Source organism: Stegodyphus dumicola, chromosome 2 (assembly GCF_044657685.1).
Source record: "Stegodyphus dumicola isolate Sdum_Otavi_A_Nest chromosome 2, ASM4465768v1".
NCBI lineage: Eukaryota > Metazoa > Arthropoda > Arachnida > Araneae > Eresidae > Stegodyphus > Stegodyphus dumicola.
Genome location: NC_140769.1, coordinates 144,359,441 through 144,377,505, shown reverse-complemented (window position 1 = coordinate 144,377,505; position 18,065 = coordinate 144,359,441). Strand labels below are relative to the sequence as shown.

Genomic DNA, 18,065 nt, shown 5'->3' with positions numbered 1-18,065 from the left:
TCCTATAAAGTATTGAAGTAATGTAAAAAACTTATATTTTACTTTTTTTTTTTTTTTTTTTTTTGAAAGTGTTCGCAGACTTATTGGATGGAATTTCTGAGTTTTTTGAAAAAATTTAAAAAGTATTACACTGATATTATTTACTTTTTATTTAAGCTTACAATTTTAGCTAATAGAAGAAAAATATGCAATGATTAAAAAACATTTTTCTATGCTTTAAGTGTTTTTTTTTTAATTTAAAATTTAGTCTGTACACAGACTTTTGTAGCTAATTGTATGCAGTCTGAACTAAATTTTTTTAGCATTACACTTTGTGATTATTGTCATCATATTTGTCATTATGATGAGAATAAAATCTTCATCCTTAAGGAATGTATGTGTTGGGGATATTACACCTTATGCCTTATAATATAACACGCATGAAATTTGTGAACTAAGCATTTCATTCACCTACATGTCAACCCTCACATAGTCATTACTATGCTTTAGCCGACCAGCGGTCGAGCAGTAAAGTCGCTGAACACTGGTAGTTCGGTCCGAGGTTCGAATCACGCGAATGAGCTGGCTGCATGGGCGTTTTCGTGGTTTTCCCCATGTGTAACGTGTATACGAGCCAGTTTCTCTTAGAAAGTCCTCCACAAAGGCATCCCTTCCCTTAGGCAGATAGCCTCCGTGTGCTTTGCCATAATTAAATACACCAATACCATTACTATGCTTTACTGCACTGGAAGCTAACTCAAAACTTCGTTCAATGTTTTGCAGATCTTTTTTTGTTATTAGATGCAATCGTTCGAGGCCAGAATCAGATATGGAATTGTGAATGTCATCCAAAATTGCATCAAATGGTACTTTAGCAGCTATTTTTGATGCAATAAAGGTTCTATCCTTACTTGAAAGGAAAAGATGACCCATATCATTTTCATGGCCTACATGTGTTTTCTGGAAATATGCATAGTATTCCTCTCGTTTTGATTTGACCAATTTTATTTTCGCAGGACAATAAGCATTAATTTTTTTACTGCCCAGTAGCTTTATGTGTCGCTTTCCAGAACTCTGTGAATGAAAATGCCCTGAACGGTGACATGTAAAATATGTAACTGTACCAGTGGCATTTGGTTTTCAGATACATGTATTATAAATTTCGACTTTATTTTCTAAATCATCTTTCCATTCAAAAAAACTTTCATAGGATTCAAATTTTAATTCTGATGTTTCAAGTTTTACATCATGAACTTGTAAAAAGCGTTTATTTATCAACTCATTTTCAAAATCCCCTTTACACAAAGGGCATTTATACTGTCTCTTAGTTGAAATGTGATCACCATTACAACTAGAGTCACATATTTTGAGTTTGGATGTTTCACATACTTTTAAATTTAGAGACTGCAATATGTGTTCATCCGTTGGATGGCATTTTATTACATGCCTTTTCAAATTAAATTTGTAAAAAAAGAATTTCCCACGTCCGCATGGAAACTTGTTTGATGTAATCATATCCGTAGAAATATCCGAATTAGTTTGATTTTTTTCATCAGATTGAACATTTGGCTCTGAAAAGGGCCCTTTATTAAAGTGATCATTTGGTCCTGAAAAGGACCGTTTTGTTTTAAAATGATCAGAGATGTTTGATCAAATTAGCTTGCAAACACTCGACTACGAAAATTGCAATACGAGGATTTCCGTTCACTAGCTATTCTATCATTTGAGATCCCTCTCCACAACCGGAAATGACATACTGCGAGCGAAGAGAGTGTGGAACTCTGGGATACATGAGAACCGAATATCTAGGCGCTTGTCCATTTTTCACGCTTTCCTTCAGCTATTTATCTTCTTTTTTTCTATTAATAATTATTTGTATTTTGTTATATTTATGATTAGTGTTTGATTTTCATTTAATTTATAGTTGCATTTTATTTACAGCATATATAATTATTGATCTGTGTTTCGATTTGTAGTTGTTTGTTTTGCCGATATGCAACCAAAAAAGATGAAATTACTTATAATTGGAGATTCAATGGTTAAATATTTGGATGAATATTTACCGGCGAATCTTCTGAATTATGAAGTAGATTTACATTCTTTTCCTGGTGCAACGATAGAAAGGTTAAGACGTAAGATATCCTTTTTGGACAATCGATACCATTTGATTTTGGTACATGTTGGTACCAACAATTCGAATGACAGTGTTGAAGATATTCTTAAAAAATACGATTGCCTCTTTAAGGATATTAAACGTTTGAACCCGAATATCAATATTATCATTTCAGATATCCTACCACGTGGTGAAGATTTTTTCACAACTTTAAATCAGCGAGTAGCAGCTTTGAACCGTTTACAGGTAATTAATAGAAAGATTGTAGAAATTAATTCTCAACTTGAAAAGTACTGCCAAAATCGAGAAGCGTTTTTTATTTGCAGGTTGTCTCATCATTTTGGAGCTAAGTTATTGGCTAGGGATGGATTACATCTAAACCGTCTGGGGAACAAGAAACTTGCGGCAGTTTTCCTGGATAATATCAAGATTGTTTTGACTTCAAAGCCAGTTTCTACAAAGGTAAGTCCTTTTGTATTGCCTTGTGTTTCATTTACTACATTGGATTTTCCACCTCTGAGTGATTCTTTTGTTTCTGCAAGCCCTTCTTATCCTCTCTATTCAACTGTTTTAAAGCATGGTTGTGCTGTAGATGTTACTAAGAAGGCTAATTCTGATTTGAGAAATGCTGCTGAAGTTGCTTCTGGCTCTCAGCTGAAGAGGGTTGCTATTTCTGGTGCTGGATCTCGTTTTAAATGTGTTGTCCATGGTGGTGACTCTCATTCAAAGAATGCTGTTAACCACACAGATGGTTTTAGTTTGCATCTGCAAAATGATGCCATCCCTGGCTCACATCCGAAAAACGTTGCCAACCCAGATGCTAGCTCTCGGTCTCTTTGCATTGCTGGCCATGGTGGTTGATCTCGCCCAAGGAACGCTTCTGTCCATAGAACTGGTTCTGGTTTGCATGTAAGGAACGGGACTAAACGTAGATGTCATTCTAGAAATGTTGCCATATGTAGTGTTGGCTCTCATTTTAAGTATGTCAATGGTTTTAGTTCACGTCCAAGGAATGCTGCCGTCCCTCGTTCTGGTTCTGATTTGCGTCCAAGGAACGTTGCTACCCTTGGCCCAAGTCCTGAGAATGTTGTCATTCCCGGTGTTGGCTGTCATTCTAGACTTGTTGGTGTCCGTGGTACTGGCTGTCATCCGAAGAATGCTGCTTCTGGTTTGCATTCAAGGAATAACGTCACTCCCAGCCCCTGTCATAGAAATGATATCCTTGCTGATGTTGACTCTTCCAGGCGTGTTGCAGTCCATGGTTCTGGCCGTTTTCTGAAGAGCAGTGCTAGTTCCACTGTTAATTCTTCTACGAACACTACTGTCCCAATTGCTAGTTTTCAGAAGAAACCAATTCGTGCTTTTGGTGATGGTTTGTGTCCAAGGAGGGATTTGACTGTTAGTGGCAGTTTGCATCTGAAGAATGCTGCTTCAGCTGTTTTGCGCCTAAGAAGTGTAATGGCCTACATGGGATCATCACTAAAGAATGCAGTCACTGCTGCTGGTTGTAGTGTACAGCAGGCAAGTGCTGTTTCTTTCAGTGATTGTTATCCATTGTATTGTGCTTCTGTTAGTGGCAAAGGGAGTTTAAAAAATGATTCAACAAATTTTGATATTTCACAACCTAAATTGTGTACAACAAAAGATGATTTTTACTCTGACTTTGCCTCTAGTTATGTTTTGCAGCAAAAGAACATTTCTATGACCAGAAAAAGCACTTCTTGTAGTTCAGGCCTAAGTTTCTTTCACTTTAATAAATTTTGTTTACTAAAAGATCAAAAGATCATGTAGAAAGCAGTGAAATTAATTGTCAAGTGAGGAAAAATAAGTCTATGTGTCCTATTCTGACTGGAGGAGGGTCCGAAATTGACTGTAATGCACCATCGCTTTATCCTAGAAAATGTGATATTTGTAAAAAAAACTATAAAACTAAAAATTCTTTTAATAATCATAAAAAAAATTGCAAAGAAAAACTTGAAACTGAAAATTTTAAACTTTCAATAACTTCTCCTCAGAGTAATATTCTTATAAACATTGATAATGTATTGAGTGCTAAAAAATTAGAAACCAAAGAATGTATTAGTGATAAAATAGAAATGGCTTATCTTCGTAAATGTGAAATATGCTTGAAAACTTATAAATCGAAGAATTCATTTTATAACCACAAAAAAAAAAAAAAAAAAAAAAAAAAAGTTCAAATAAACAAGTACCTGATTTAAAACAAGATTTTTCATCTGTTTACCCTCGGAAATGTCTAAATTGTAATAAATGTTATCCTTGAAGATTATCATTTTTTAAACATAAGAAATTTTGCACAGAAGTTAATAAATTGTATGTATGCTTCATACCTGATTGCCATAAGTCTTTTACATATGTTTTAAATTTTAATAAGCATTTAGCAGATGAACATAATTTAAATAACTTAAAAGAATATTCATTTGAAACAATGAGTTATTTTCAAGATTGGCTAGAACTGGAAGGAACCTCGACATTTACTTCATTCAGAAAGTTTTCTAAAGTAACGAAAAATTCTAAAACTTATCATTATTATTGTTGTCAGTTTACCACGCAAGGTTATTCTGATTTTGAAAAAAAAAAAAAAAAAATAGTCGGAAAAATAAAAAAGGTACAATTTCAAAAAGTGTATGTTGTCCGGTCAGAATATGGGCTTGTGAAGAAATGAATAAAATCTCTGTTTTTTACTTTCCTAAACATAATCATGAGCAAAAGTTTGAAAATTGTAAATATCAGCCATTGAAACAAAGTACGCGATGTTTGATAAAAGCAAATTTACGTTTATCTGTGCCTCCACAAAAAATACGGGATATCTTACAAGATGGATCAGGAAATCGCGAGAATAGAAATAATTTCCCTGTAAAGGAAAGCTTTGTCTCCCGTAAAACTATTTCTGCTTATTCTAGATATTTAAACAATTCATTGCATCCAAGTAGTGATGCAATTTCTGTTAATTCAATCATTGAAACTTTAAAATGTGAAGCATACAATCCTGTGTTATTATATAAGCCTCAGAATAATTCAACTTTGTACGGTCCAACTGATCTAGATAATCTTCCAAATCATAAAGTATCGTTTGCTCTTGGTCTTCAGACGCGTGAACAGAAAGAAATGATGATAAAAGGTTGTACAGAGATTTTATGTATCGATTCTACACATAAGACTAACCAGTATTTTTACCTTCTTAATCTTATAGTGCCTGATGAATTTGGTTGTGGCTATCCAGTTGCTCATTTTATTACTAATTTTCTAGATGCTGACACTCTTTATTGTTTATTTAATAGTTTAAAGTGTCGTGTACCAAATTTATATGTAAACTGTGCAATGACAGATGATGACAAAGTTACATATCCTGCATTTTCAAAGGTTTTTGGTCGAGATGTTAAGCATCTTTTATGTTCGTGGCACGTACGCCAAAGTTGGTTCCGCCAACTAAATTCTAAAGTGGTAGATAAGGAAGTGCGACAAAAAATGCTAGGAGAATTAACAAAAATATTACATGAAAGAAACCAGATCACTTTTCATGATCAAATAAGTAAGTTTTTGAATGACTATTCTAGGAAAAGTAGAGATTTTATTGAATATTTTTCTGAAAATTATAAAAATAGATTAGAGGAATGGGCTTTGTGTTATCGGAACTTTCCACATGCATTTACTGATACTAACATGTACTGTGAATCTTTTCACAATCAGTTGAAAACTGTTTATTTTAAGCGGAGACATAATAGACGATTAGATATTTTAATTTCTACACTTCTGACAATTGAGAAAGATAAATATTTAAATCATACGTATAAATTATACACTAATGTATCTCCAAGAAATTCCATTTCTTGTTTAAGTAGGCATCAGAGAGGACTAATAATTAGGGACAGTGATGTAAATAAATGCTCTGATACTTCTTGGACTGTTTGTTCTCAGACAAAAAATAAAATATATACTTTTCAGCGTCTTTTTGAAATTTGTCTGTGTCAGGATTTTTGCTTTTATAGATGCCCTAAAGTATCATGTGTCTCATTGTGTAGTCACTTGTATCACTGCAATTGCTTAGATAAATTGCTGTGCAAACATATACATAAAGTGCATTCATTCCTTCATACAACATTAAATTCATTAGTTTCAGAATGTAGAGGAATTTAAACTCGAATGAAAATTCAAGTGCATCATGTCCAGTTGCACCAAATCAAAAACTTAGCCCACAATTGTTTAAAACTTAGAAAATTACAGAAATGTCAGCAGAATAAGAATCAAGATTTTAATGATAATGTAGATGACCCAGAAATAAATGAATGTGTGGAAAAGAAAATTAAATTTAAAGCCGTAGCATTTGATTTAAATGACAGTGATAAATATCTATGTGATTTAACCAGTGTTGATCAAAATAAATCATTTTCCCTTCCATTAAAGTCTAGTGAAGATATTTCTGAAAGAATTTTACAAATTGGCTGCTATAGTATCAATTGTATTGCTTTAAAGTCTTTAGATTCTTATATCAGTAAAAGTGAAGAATTTTTTATAAAATCGGTTTGTACAGATTTTGTTAGGGGGTGGTTATTTGATGTAATCATAAATGCATTTTTATACAAAATTTTAGAAAGTGATGATCAATATACTTTTGCTGGTTCCTCGATTACCCAGCTTATCTTATCTGATGCATTATCACTTGGAAATGTTTTTCCTGTTTCTTTGAAATCTTTCAAATATTTATTGATTCCTGCTTGCATTGATTCTCATTGGGTTCTGATCATAGCAGATTTAAAGAAAAATACCTTTTATTTATATGACTCGTTAATAAATTCATGCAATCCAAAATACATAAACTTAACTAATAAATGGTCTAATGTAATTAACAGTGAGTTACAAATTAACGGTTCATGGGATATTCAGTGTCCACCGCATGCTTTACAAAATGATGAAAGCAGTTGTGGGGTCTTCATCTGTTATGCATTTCAACATGTAAATAAATTAGCCTTAAATCTTCCTTTAGATACCCTTCAATTTAGAAAATTTATTTATAATATTTTAACTGAGAATGTTCTACCTTGTACACAGGAAAAGATAAATTTATCATCAGCAGGGCAAAACTTTTCAGTAAATGTTAGAATGAATAAAGATTTGACCAAATCATGTTTAAAAATACATGATATTGAAATTACACCATATATGTTAAAATTTATAGATCCTTTTATAAGTAATGAAGAAGAACACTTGTTTAAATCTGTATCTTCATGTTTTCGAAAAGGATGGCTCTATAATACTATAATTGATGCTTTTTTATTTAAAATATTAAACAGTTATGAAGATTTTGCCTTTGTTAAGTCTAATTTACAAATTCCTAAACCAAATTTTTGTATTAAAGATCCATTACTAACAAGATTGAAATCAGCGAAATTATTTTTTATCCCTGCAAATTTAAATTGTCATTGGATATTAATAATAGTAAATATTCCAGATATGGTTTTTGAATTTTATGATCCACAAAATAAATCATGTGGGCAAGAGTATCAAATTTTAATTCATACATGGTGTGAGGTTTTAGCTAAAATATTTGCTACTAGCACTAAATGGAAAATAATTTGTCCTTCACATATTTTGCAAACTGATAATATGAGCTGTGGTGTTTTAGTATGCTACTATGCTTATCAGAGGATTAAAAATCAAAGTTTAAATACGCCAGTTAATATAACTGAATTCCGGAAATTGATATACAAGCATATAATTTTAAGTGATTGATATATTTAAAGAAATTTAAATTAAGAAATGTTTTTCAGGACAGCATTCCATTCCTTTGGTGATGCTTGAAAAATATAAAGTATAATGGACAAATATTTTGCAATTCATCTGTTGCCATACAGTTTCTATAAAAACACTTTTTTTTTTTTTTTTAGTTTGCTTTATTTTGTAATGATGTTATATGGCCAATAAACAAATAAAAATGCTTATGTTTGTATGTAACTTGGTAGTATAAGAGAAAATTGTTAAAGTAGGCAACAATGAACCCTTTTGGCCAGGGTGATACCCCCAATTGTGGATAATAGAGAATAGTTCATTTTATGTTAACAATGCATTCTCGGGGACCTACATGCCAAAATTTTCTCTTATTTTTAAAGAGGAATCAGAGAATTTGTACTTAACACTTCATCCCATTGACTGTGAAGGATTTCCTCAGGAATGATTAGTGGTTCTGCACCAATTTTCATGGCCAATGGGATAGTATGCAAGTACTGCAAATTTTTCTGTTCATAAATAATCTCATATCTGATCTCAATCTGATCATTTTTAATATTTCAGACTTATGTTTGCAAAATGAATAGTGCATTGTTTTCAGTGATCTTGGCTGTTTCACAATTGAATTTAGTCTTCTTTATTTTTCAGTAAACGATTGGCAGAAATCTGGTATGTATTTAAAAGTCAAGAGCAAGCTCTGCCAGGAGAATTTTCTGAAACTGAAACTCATAAATTTTTTAGTAATATGGTTGAATAATAATATTTATACTCTATTCAAGGAATTTTATCTGATAAGTCTTTATTTTCAGAAATAAAAGATAATAAAAACTTTGTAAAATAATTATTATGTATTCTGAATAAAGTCTGGGAAAAAAATGATCCATTGTTGAATTATTTTTTACTGAAAATTACTCCACATATTAGGAATTAGTCATATCTATGAAGCATAATATAAGTAGTGTTTCTTACAAGACATTGACTAATACATTATCCCAATCTCTTCTTAAATAAAATATATTTTCATTTTTTATTTCATCATCCATGATATTAATTGATTTTCATTGATTAAGATTAAAAAACACTATAGTCAGTTAAAAATGTGGACACACTTTTTTTTTTTTTTCCCTTGGTTAATAAGAGTACTTGCATATTTGTTAAGTTTCAGTATGTAAAGCTGTATACAAATTAAACTTTCACACATTCCAATATCAAAAGAGCTACCAATAATTAGATATTTTAATTTTTCAACATTCAAAAATAAAGAAATAGGAGTGAACTTGCTGCTAATCAAAAAGATGAATATACTGGTCTTATAATAATTATGAAAAATGAGTGCTAAAGTTACAGCCCATTTTTTAATTTTTAACAATTTATTGCAAAATAAGGAGGCTTAAAAGTTTGTGTGTCAGGCAAAGGGCTTGTGGTCTTTCACACAGAAGAGTGTAGCCAGACTTGTATTAAAGCATTCAGGAAATTAAATAATTTTAATTCTAGAATAAGTCTTATCATTACTTAATAGTTGGATAATGCCTATTATTATTTCCTGTCATTACAGAAGTACTTGCTGAAATTTCTTTGTTTCCCATTTGCATGGATGGTTTCAAAGAGTTGAATTTTCTGCAGAACTCTTAATATCCATAAATTGTTTGACACATTAAAAATAAGTGAATATTTGCTCTAAGCATATACATGTATTTCATTTAAATTTAATAATAATAGCATATACGTAAAATCCAGATTTGATTTAAACATTCATAACTAAAGAACAAGCACTGCTTTTACAAAGACCATGTTTTCTCCCATTCTGCATCAGTTACAGTTATTTTCATGCACATGAGTATATTTTGAAGTGTTAAATTAATTATCATTTCTATTCTTGGATGCTCTATGACTGAGAAAATAAAACTTAATGCTAATCTGATATCTAATTATTAATCTACTAAACCAAAATAATGAGGTTCTATAGTGCATGAATTGGGCAAAAGTGTGCAGTTAAATTCAAACTTGTAATATTCTGTAGCAACCATTTGAAGTCACATTTCCTAATGTTTTCATTAAACGGAAAACTTTACAATTCTAACGCATTCATAAATCTCTTAAATTTGTATCATAATATAGTAGGAATGGTTCTTGGAATTAAGTGTTAATTATTTCATCAATGTTGAACTGTGCTGTTTTTCTCTCACAGCATGAATAAATGTGACTGATTATAACAGCAACTAATATTGTGATATGCAGAATAGGGGTGTAAAAAGCCTACAACAAGCAATTTTAAATATTGGGTCTAGTTGAGCACTATTACAGATTGAAAACGTCAAAGTGTCAAAAGTATATGGAATAAAACCTGCATTTTTAGAAAATGAGAGGTTTCATAAATGAATACTGTAATGATATAAGTAAGGAACCAAAAAATATTTTTTAGATACGAGATACTGTTCTGTATTGGTGTGTATGATTTATACTGAGAAACATGACACAAAAATTTAGATCATTTCAGATAGGATTTCACCAGAATATTTTGTGTTATAGTATATCATTTGTGTATGTGGAAGTGATCTGTTCAAGATATAACTGTATTTTCATGCCAAAGATTACACCTGCAAAACATGAAACATATCCTATGAACTTTGCAAGGTATGAGTGAAACAAAAATAAGAATTGGTTTTGTTGGTGCAAATTAAATGCATTATACAGTATCAAGTATATACCAAACATTTTCCAGATTTTCTAAACTGGTAAGTAAAGACAAGAATACGTCCAAGTACAGTTTTAAAATACTACTACATATAAATAAAATTGTTGTGAACTGTTGAAAAAACTACAAAAAAAATTTAGATTTTACTATGTTAAATCACGTTGTGTTTATGGAGTATAAAAATTAACTGTGGCTTCATCACAAACTTAATATATCTATAAAAAAGATTTTGTACTTTTTAAAAACGTTACCATAGGTTCAATGCCATATAAGGTATTTAAAGTAGTGTTGTATTATACATAACAGCCAAACAGATGTGATTAGGGAACCTAGAAACATTTGTATAGATATAATTATTATATTCTTGTCTGTATTCATAAAAATGCTACAGTTAAGAACATGACTGTTATCTTTAATAAAATTCTGAAATAATTTAAAAGTTTCATATGTGCAGAGGGATATTTCTAGATCCTCTATTCAGGCATAATAATAGTTGTGTTACCTTTTGGACGTGAGATCCGAAGGCAGGAGTGCAGAATGGATGCATTTTGTACCAAGAATGGTAGTTACTAAGCACTGGACGATCAGATTTCTAAAATATTTTGAAATCAAAGAGAACTTTTTGTACCTTAGGTGCAGTGACTGCTAGAAGCAAACCACATAGTCTGTGAATAGATGTTCCAAATCTTCAGTTAATGTGAGGCTGTTTCCATGAGAAAGGTAGCCCTACATAATTTATAACATTCGATCCAAAAAAAGTTAAAGCTTGGTTGTCACTTGTTAACAAACAGATTCACTAGTACAGAGTAGTGCACTAAATTTAAATAGCATTTTTAATTAAAATTATATTGAAGAACATGGATGCCTGCCAATGTTGTTCATCGCCAGAGACCTACAAGTTAAAGATCCCTGATATGTGATATTGCAGTAAATTTAGATACTTTTTAAAATTAAATCCAAGAATACTTGTACTCATGAAGATCACTACTGGCCTATGAATCGGCAGCCAGTGGAGATGAACGCCTACCTAGTTTACCGGTGTAAGACAGTCAAAAAAGGACTGAACAGATTTTAAAACTAAACTAAAGAACAGCAGTGCCCATTAAAAATATTGATGGTTATTGGCAGTCAGCCAAAAGGTTTCAGATACTGCAGATAATTTAATAACCTACATAACATAACACTCCAAAAATTTTGGAAAGAGTTAATGACTTAAAACAACAAAGTACCAGTTTTTATGAGAAACAACCAGTTCTTCGAGAAATTTTTGTTTAAAAATTGGAAGGTCTCTGCAAACAACAATGAAGAGATTTTAGAGAACTCTAATTCATACACTTTTTTCTTTGTCACAAAAATATTGACATCAAGTGATTCCTCTTAAAAAAAGCAGAAAATATAGCTCTGAACAGAAGTACATTTTCAGTATTGATCTCCTTTTCTAGAAAACCATTGTGATTAGGAAAGGTATTATCATTTTCTTCTAAATAATGATCAAGGCTGCAGTATGCCATCCTCCCCCAGAAGTTTGCGTAGGTGATTCATTAGTGCAAAATTCTGGCGATTTCGTTTGTTTTGTTTGATTGCAGCTAAACATTCAAGGGCTATCTGACTAAAGGGAGGGATGCCTTCTTGGAGGACTCTTTAAAGGAAACTGCCACGTATATACGTTACACATGGGGAAAATCAAGAAAACACCCATGCAGCCAGCCCATTCTCCGAGATTCGAACCACGGGCCGAACTATCAGTGTTCAGTGATTTTACCGCTCGGCTGCTGATGGGCAAATATAGTAAAAAGCATTTTTTTAATATATAACGGAACATTATTGAAATTCTGACTTTTCCAAGTTTTGTTTTTTGGATTTCTCAATGCCAAACATTAAATGCCCTGCTACAACCTCTATTACAAAGAGTAAGAAGGGAAACTAATAAAAGACTTAGTCAACGAATGCTTCAGCATGGAATTGCTAATATTCTGAGACTAGGGTTTCCCTTATATGTCTTAACTAAAGTTCTCTTCATAGGGTTCTGTTATGATTTTACATATGTATCTAGGAAGTCTGTCTGATGACGTAGGAATACAGATTTGTGGTTTCTGAACGCCTGGACAACAGATCAGTAACGGCCTTCACAGTATCATCTATTTTTACACACCTTACTTTTTCATTCGTAAGAAAAGCTAGAGAGGGAAACAAGTTTAAGTCTCTCAACTCTTAAAGAAACCTTGGAACTCAAAATATGTCCAACATTCATATTCCTTTAAAAGACGCAAATATTGGGAATGGATCACTCTAGATTCTAAATGTATAAAATGATAGATGTAATGGCGTACATATAACCAGATCAGTGCTGTGAAGTAGCCTTTTACGTTTGTAGATATGGGTTTGCTATCTATCATTATGGAGGCATACGCAGTGACATACTTAGTAGCTCTGTTTATATATTTAAGTTCTTATCCTTACTTCCTCAAAGAGGATTCCTCAAAGAGTCATTAAAATCATCGGTTAGAACGAATGATGCAGATAAGTGCTATCTTAAGCGTTTTCGGTTGATATTATCTATGAGTCCATTAGAAGGCAGGTAAAATCGATACCAGATATATAATATCAGTCTGTACAGGTTGAAGACAGTAGTGAGCCAAACACATAGATGTTCCAGAAGGAAAGCATTTTTCGTCGGACATCGAAATGCACAATGTACTGGCAGTCAGCCTGTCCAGTTCTGCAAGAATTGATAGGTAGTGTATCTGTGGAGCCTGTCTTAGCAACCATACAGAATATAGTAAATTAAATAATTCGGGAATTTACAATGAATAAAATTCATTTATTTTTCAAATAATTCTTATACGTGAGTAGTACCCTCTTCGCGAGATGTCAGAAGACAGAGAGGGACGGTGAGGATGTCAAAAGGATTTGGAGTAGACATCTCATCTCGGAAACTGCACCACTATGAAAAGGAAAGCAAAGGCGATGAACATAGGTCAATGAGAAAAAGGGAGCAGGCAAAGAGGTAATTAGGATACGTGTAAAACGGTACAAAATTCCTAGACTGATCCGTTCTACCTTTTGAAAAAGCGACTTGCTGTGTCACACAATCACATGTGATGTTTATGCAGTTCAACTACCTGAGCAGTTTAAGATAGATAAATACAGATTTCGGAAGCTTTTTGTAGGTCTTATAAGATAGTCCATGAGAATCGCATGCAAAACCACATTAAAACCTATATCTTGGATGATTGGCCAGAAATGACTTCTAGCTTCTAAAACTTAAATTATGGCTGATTCTAAATTGTTAAGGACTAATTTGTCTCTTTATGAAAGCAAGAGGCATAAAGAAATAATATCAGACGAAACATGTTACTAAGAATTTCACTAAAAGAGAGGGCTGAAATTCGGATGAGGCGACAAAGGTGCTCAGTTCTTTCCACCTATACTTTGGAGGTTTTATGAGACTTTCACAGGCTGAATGATTAAGACTACTGAATACTAGTAGTATCACCCAAGTTCGAACCCATGCGAACGCTGGTTGCATGATAGGTTTTCACAGTATTTACATCTGAAACATGAATTTGATCCAGTTTTCTTTAGAAAGTCCTCATTTCCCCTCAGCAGATAAGACTAGTATGCTTTCCCGTATTCAAATAAGCTATCCTGTTCCTCAGGAGGTCTGTCATCTCTTTTACATTATATAGATGGATCAGTGAATGCTCATTAATATTTCTGAATACACACAAGTATTTTTCTGTAAGTACATGACCGGACAGACATGTTTATAAGATTAAAATATCTGTGGTAGGTAAATAAATATTAATTGTTGCAAATTTCTATAAATATTTAAATTCTTTTTTTTCTTATATAGATATATTTCTTACATGCACTTGTAGATATTTCAATTCTGAGTTCAAAAATATTTAAACTGTAAAAATAGCTTAAATAATACATTAAGTATGAACAAGTACGCTTCTAACGCGTCTTGCTGCTGACTTGCTTTTGAAGCCCTAAGACCAATTTTGTTACAGAACTCATGCTGCACCATATACACTGGTTATCAAAATTAAAGGATAATGAGGAAAAAATATGCTTACTAAGTTAATGTTGCAACCAATGCCGGATGCTATAATTATTTACGTTAATTAACAGTGGCGTAGCTAGGGTGGGGCAAGGGGGACATCCGTCCCCGGGCGCAGCATCCAGGGGGCGGCAAATTGATGATATACATTTCAGAATAAAATGTTTTCCATTCTTGGAATACAGAAAGGGGCGCAAAATCTTTAGGTGTCCCCGGGCGCTGAAAACCTTAGCTACGCCTCTATTAATGATATACAATTGAACACAAAATTGCACTTCCGCGCATACGTTAACGCCGGTGCGCAATGGATGCATGTTGGAATTCTGGTCTGTTGTACTGTTTAAATTGAATATGGTTTTCTGAGAGTGATCAGTATTCTATAGTTATGGCTCAAAGCATCATTTAAGTGAAGGTCAAAAGTGGCGAAAAATTGGTATAATCGAGAGAAGTCAAATACAAATGGAAGTCGCAAAAGATTTGAATCTGGAGCTGCTTTTTTAAGCAATGAATCGGTTGACAGACAGCCTTGGTCAACGGCGACCAAGAGCAACAAGTGCACAGAAGAGTGTTTTATATCCTTGTTCACGCCAAGAAACTGCAAGGGATTTGGTTTTAGAGCTTCATGCTGCGATAGGAACTCGAATTAGCCGTTCTGCTGCTGCACGAAGGCTTAACGAGGTTGGACTGTATGCAAGAAAACCAATGGTTTGTGTCCCATTCACTCCATCTTCCAGAGGGGCCCGTTTAAACTGGTACCGTCGTCATGTTCAGTGGAGCCAAAACGACTGATCCCGAGTATTGTTTACTGAGAAGTCCACACGTAGTATAAACAGTGATTCTAGACGTGTGTTGATCTGGAAAGAGAAAGGAACACACAACTTCCCTTCTCTTGTCCGTGAAATATACCGTTTCCGCGGTTTAATGCGTACGACCAATGGCCGCATCGGAATCTTTCAAGGAGGTTCTGTAACCGTTCGTAGATATGTTGACGAGCTACTGGAACCCCAAGTTAGACTGTTTAGGAGTGCTATTGGCCCAGAAGTTTTGCTAATGGATGAAAATTTGTGGCCTGGTCTAGTATATGTGGTGTAAGAATACTTGTAAACAGAAGATATCACTCAAATGTATTGACCACTTTACTCACCCGACTTGAGCATGTGTGGGATGCCTTAGCACGCCGAATTCGTCCACGGACCTTCCAAGAGCTGACAAATCCACTTTTAGATCATTGGCGTACAATTCTACAAGACTTCATCAACACTTTGGTAAAGTCTATGAAATCAAGATGTCAGATGTGCAAACTTGCCCTAGGTGACCGTACACCATATTAATGAAAAAATTTTCTGCAAGAGGGGCTTAATTTTCCCATCAATTTGCTTTTAATTTAAATATTTTGTGAATAATCAACTGCCAAATATTGTAATTTATGTTAACTAATGCTTTTGTACAAATTTCTATTAATAATTTTTAAGTATCAGCTACTTTTATTTCTGTCATTATCCTAAAATTTTGATGACAGTGTAAATACGGCTCTGAAAGACGAGACGAATTAGTTGTTAATCAGCTGTAAGACTTTGAGGTTTAAAATAATGTTAGCGTTTTATAGTTGATTCATGAGTGATTTGGGAATATGTAATATTTCTTATGCACTAAGGGGGATAGCTTAATGTCCACATTCTCTTTCAGCTATTTAATTTCTTGCTGCTCATCTGAAGTTACTGTTTAAAGAGACAACCATATGTATTCATATGTATATGACAAATGAGATTCTCGTATGTATTATGGCATATGAGACAGATGAGTATTGCCATATGTATATGACAAAAATCAGTTTCTTACAGTTGTTTATAGACCAGAAGACTGGCCTGACAAGTAGTTAAAGCCACAAACACTTGTAATTTTTCCTGAGGTTTATTCTGGTAGCTGGAAGAAACTGCTTGCATGCATTTCTGTAGATTTTATCTTGTGTAATGATGTATCAGCTAGTTTTTCTTAGAAAAATCTTCACAAAGCCATTCTGCTTGATAAACAAATAACAATATATTTTGTCATACTAAAAAAAAAAAAAAAAAAAAAAAAATTAGCCTAATCAGTTCTTTCCTTTTGGACCCAGAAGTAAAAGCTGGGATCATAGTGTTTCCTACATACAACATGAATATGAGACAGTTTCTTTTAGAAATTCCTCCACGAAGGCATCCCTTCATTTAAGCAGATAGCTGTAATGTAATTTGCTATATTCGAACAAATAAAACAAACAATTTAATGACTTCTGTTTCTACAGCATCTAGTCCCTCTTAATAGTTAGAATTTGCTGAATATTTTTTTCATGATGCATTCAACAGTGTCTCTAGTTTCCTTACAAAGGTCATTTCAAAAATAGACATTGCGCATAGTACCTTTCAGCAATTCGCAGAAAACCATTTAGCCATTTAGTTTTTTTTTTTTTTTTTTTTTCATATTAATGATGAATTCTGAGATTTTTAGCACATTTTTGCATTAGTCTGAATGAAGCAGGTGGATAGATAATTTATTGTGACAAATTATACAAAAGATATGCCTTTATGAGAAATTTTTTAAAGACAATTAGCCTAAATTTCTCTAGGAATAAATGCAGCTTTTTTGAAGTTAAATAATTTGTATTTTTATGGGAAAACCTTGAAAACCATGTGTTTCCAATCTATTTATCTACTGGTTATTGAATCTGGAACAAACTAATAGCATTCCATGGCTTCAGACAACATTCTACCCATGATGAGCCTTTTTTTCTAATACAGTAAAACATGGGTAATTTTTTATTAATGGGTAATGATAAATTATGACCTTTCAGTAAATTTATGAAAATTAATACACGTATGTGTACAGTTGGTTGAATACAAAATGAAGACCAAATATTAATGTAATTTACTGTATACCATACACAAAATGTTATAGCTATTTCACAATAAAAAGGAATGGAAAAATTTATTTGAATAAATTGTAGTTTGCTGTATTTAAATTTTGTATGCATATACAATTCTGAATTAATAATAAACTGCTAAAAGGTACAGCTGGTAAAGAATATAGAACACAAACCTTTTCAGACATAACGCTTGAAGTATTTTATTTGGACGGCATAAGATATGTTTACTAGGAAGACAAATTTCGGCAAACAAAATATATAATTATGCAAAAAAATTTCGTTACCGGAGCATAAAAGTATTTATTATTGTACTTTAGATTTTCAAATATCAGAGGTTGTGATATAATGTAAGAGAATTTTGATTTAACATTAGAGATTCAATTTTGAGGGAGTTGAAGCTTGGCATGAAGGGATTTTTTATTTATTTTTTAATAAAACAAGATTGGTTTTGTATTTTTGAAAATTTTTGACAGAAGAACAGTTTAATCTTTTGATATTTCATTGGTATGTTAATATTTTCTGGAACTAAAATTAAAAAATGGAGGACTGTTAATATTTGCAGTAATAACCG

The 18,065-nt window shown here is 32.6% G+C and overlaps 1 protein-coding gene across 6 annotated transcripts; it reads left to right on the top strand.

The window, feature by feature from the left end:
• Window positions 1-1,505: 1,505 nt before the first annotated feature.
• Window positions 1,506-8,713, top strand: LOC146998589 (platelet-activating factor acetylhydrolase IB subunit alpha2-like). Of its 6 annotated transcripts, none has more exons than XR_015039566.1 (3): window positions 1,509-2,338; window positions 2,419-2,554; window positions 8,483-8,713. XR_015039566.1 is itself a non-coding variant. In XM_085811176.1 (2 exons), the coding sequence occupies exons 1-2, from the start codon at window positions 1,973-1,975 to the stop codon at window positions 8,589-8,591; spliced, it is 708 nt and encodes a 235-aa protein (XP_085667302.1). In that variant the 5' UTR covers window positions 1,506-1,972; the 3' UTR covers window positions 8,592-8,713. The 6 variants fall into 6 exon arrangements, 3 of the variants coding, with proteins under 3 accessions (XP_085667302.1, XP_085667303.1, XP_085667304.1); XR_015039567.1 differs by having other exon boundaries at window positions 8,466-8,713; XR_015039565.1 differs by having other exon boundaries at window positions 8,218-8,713.
• Window positions 8,714-18,065: the final 9,352 nt, after the last annotated feature.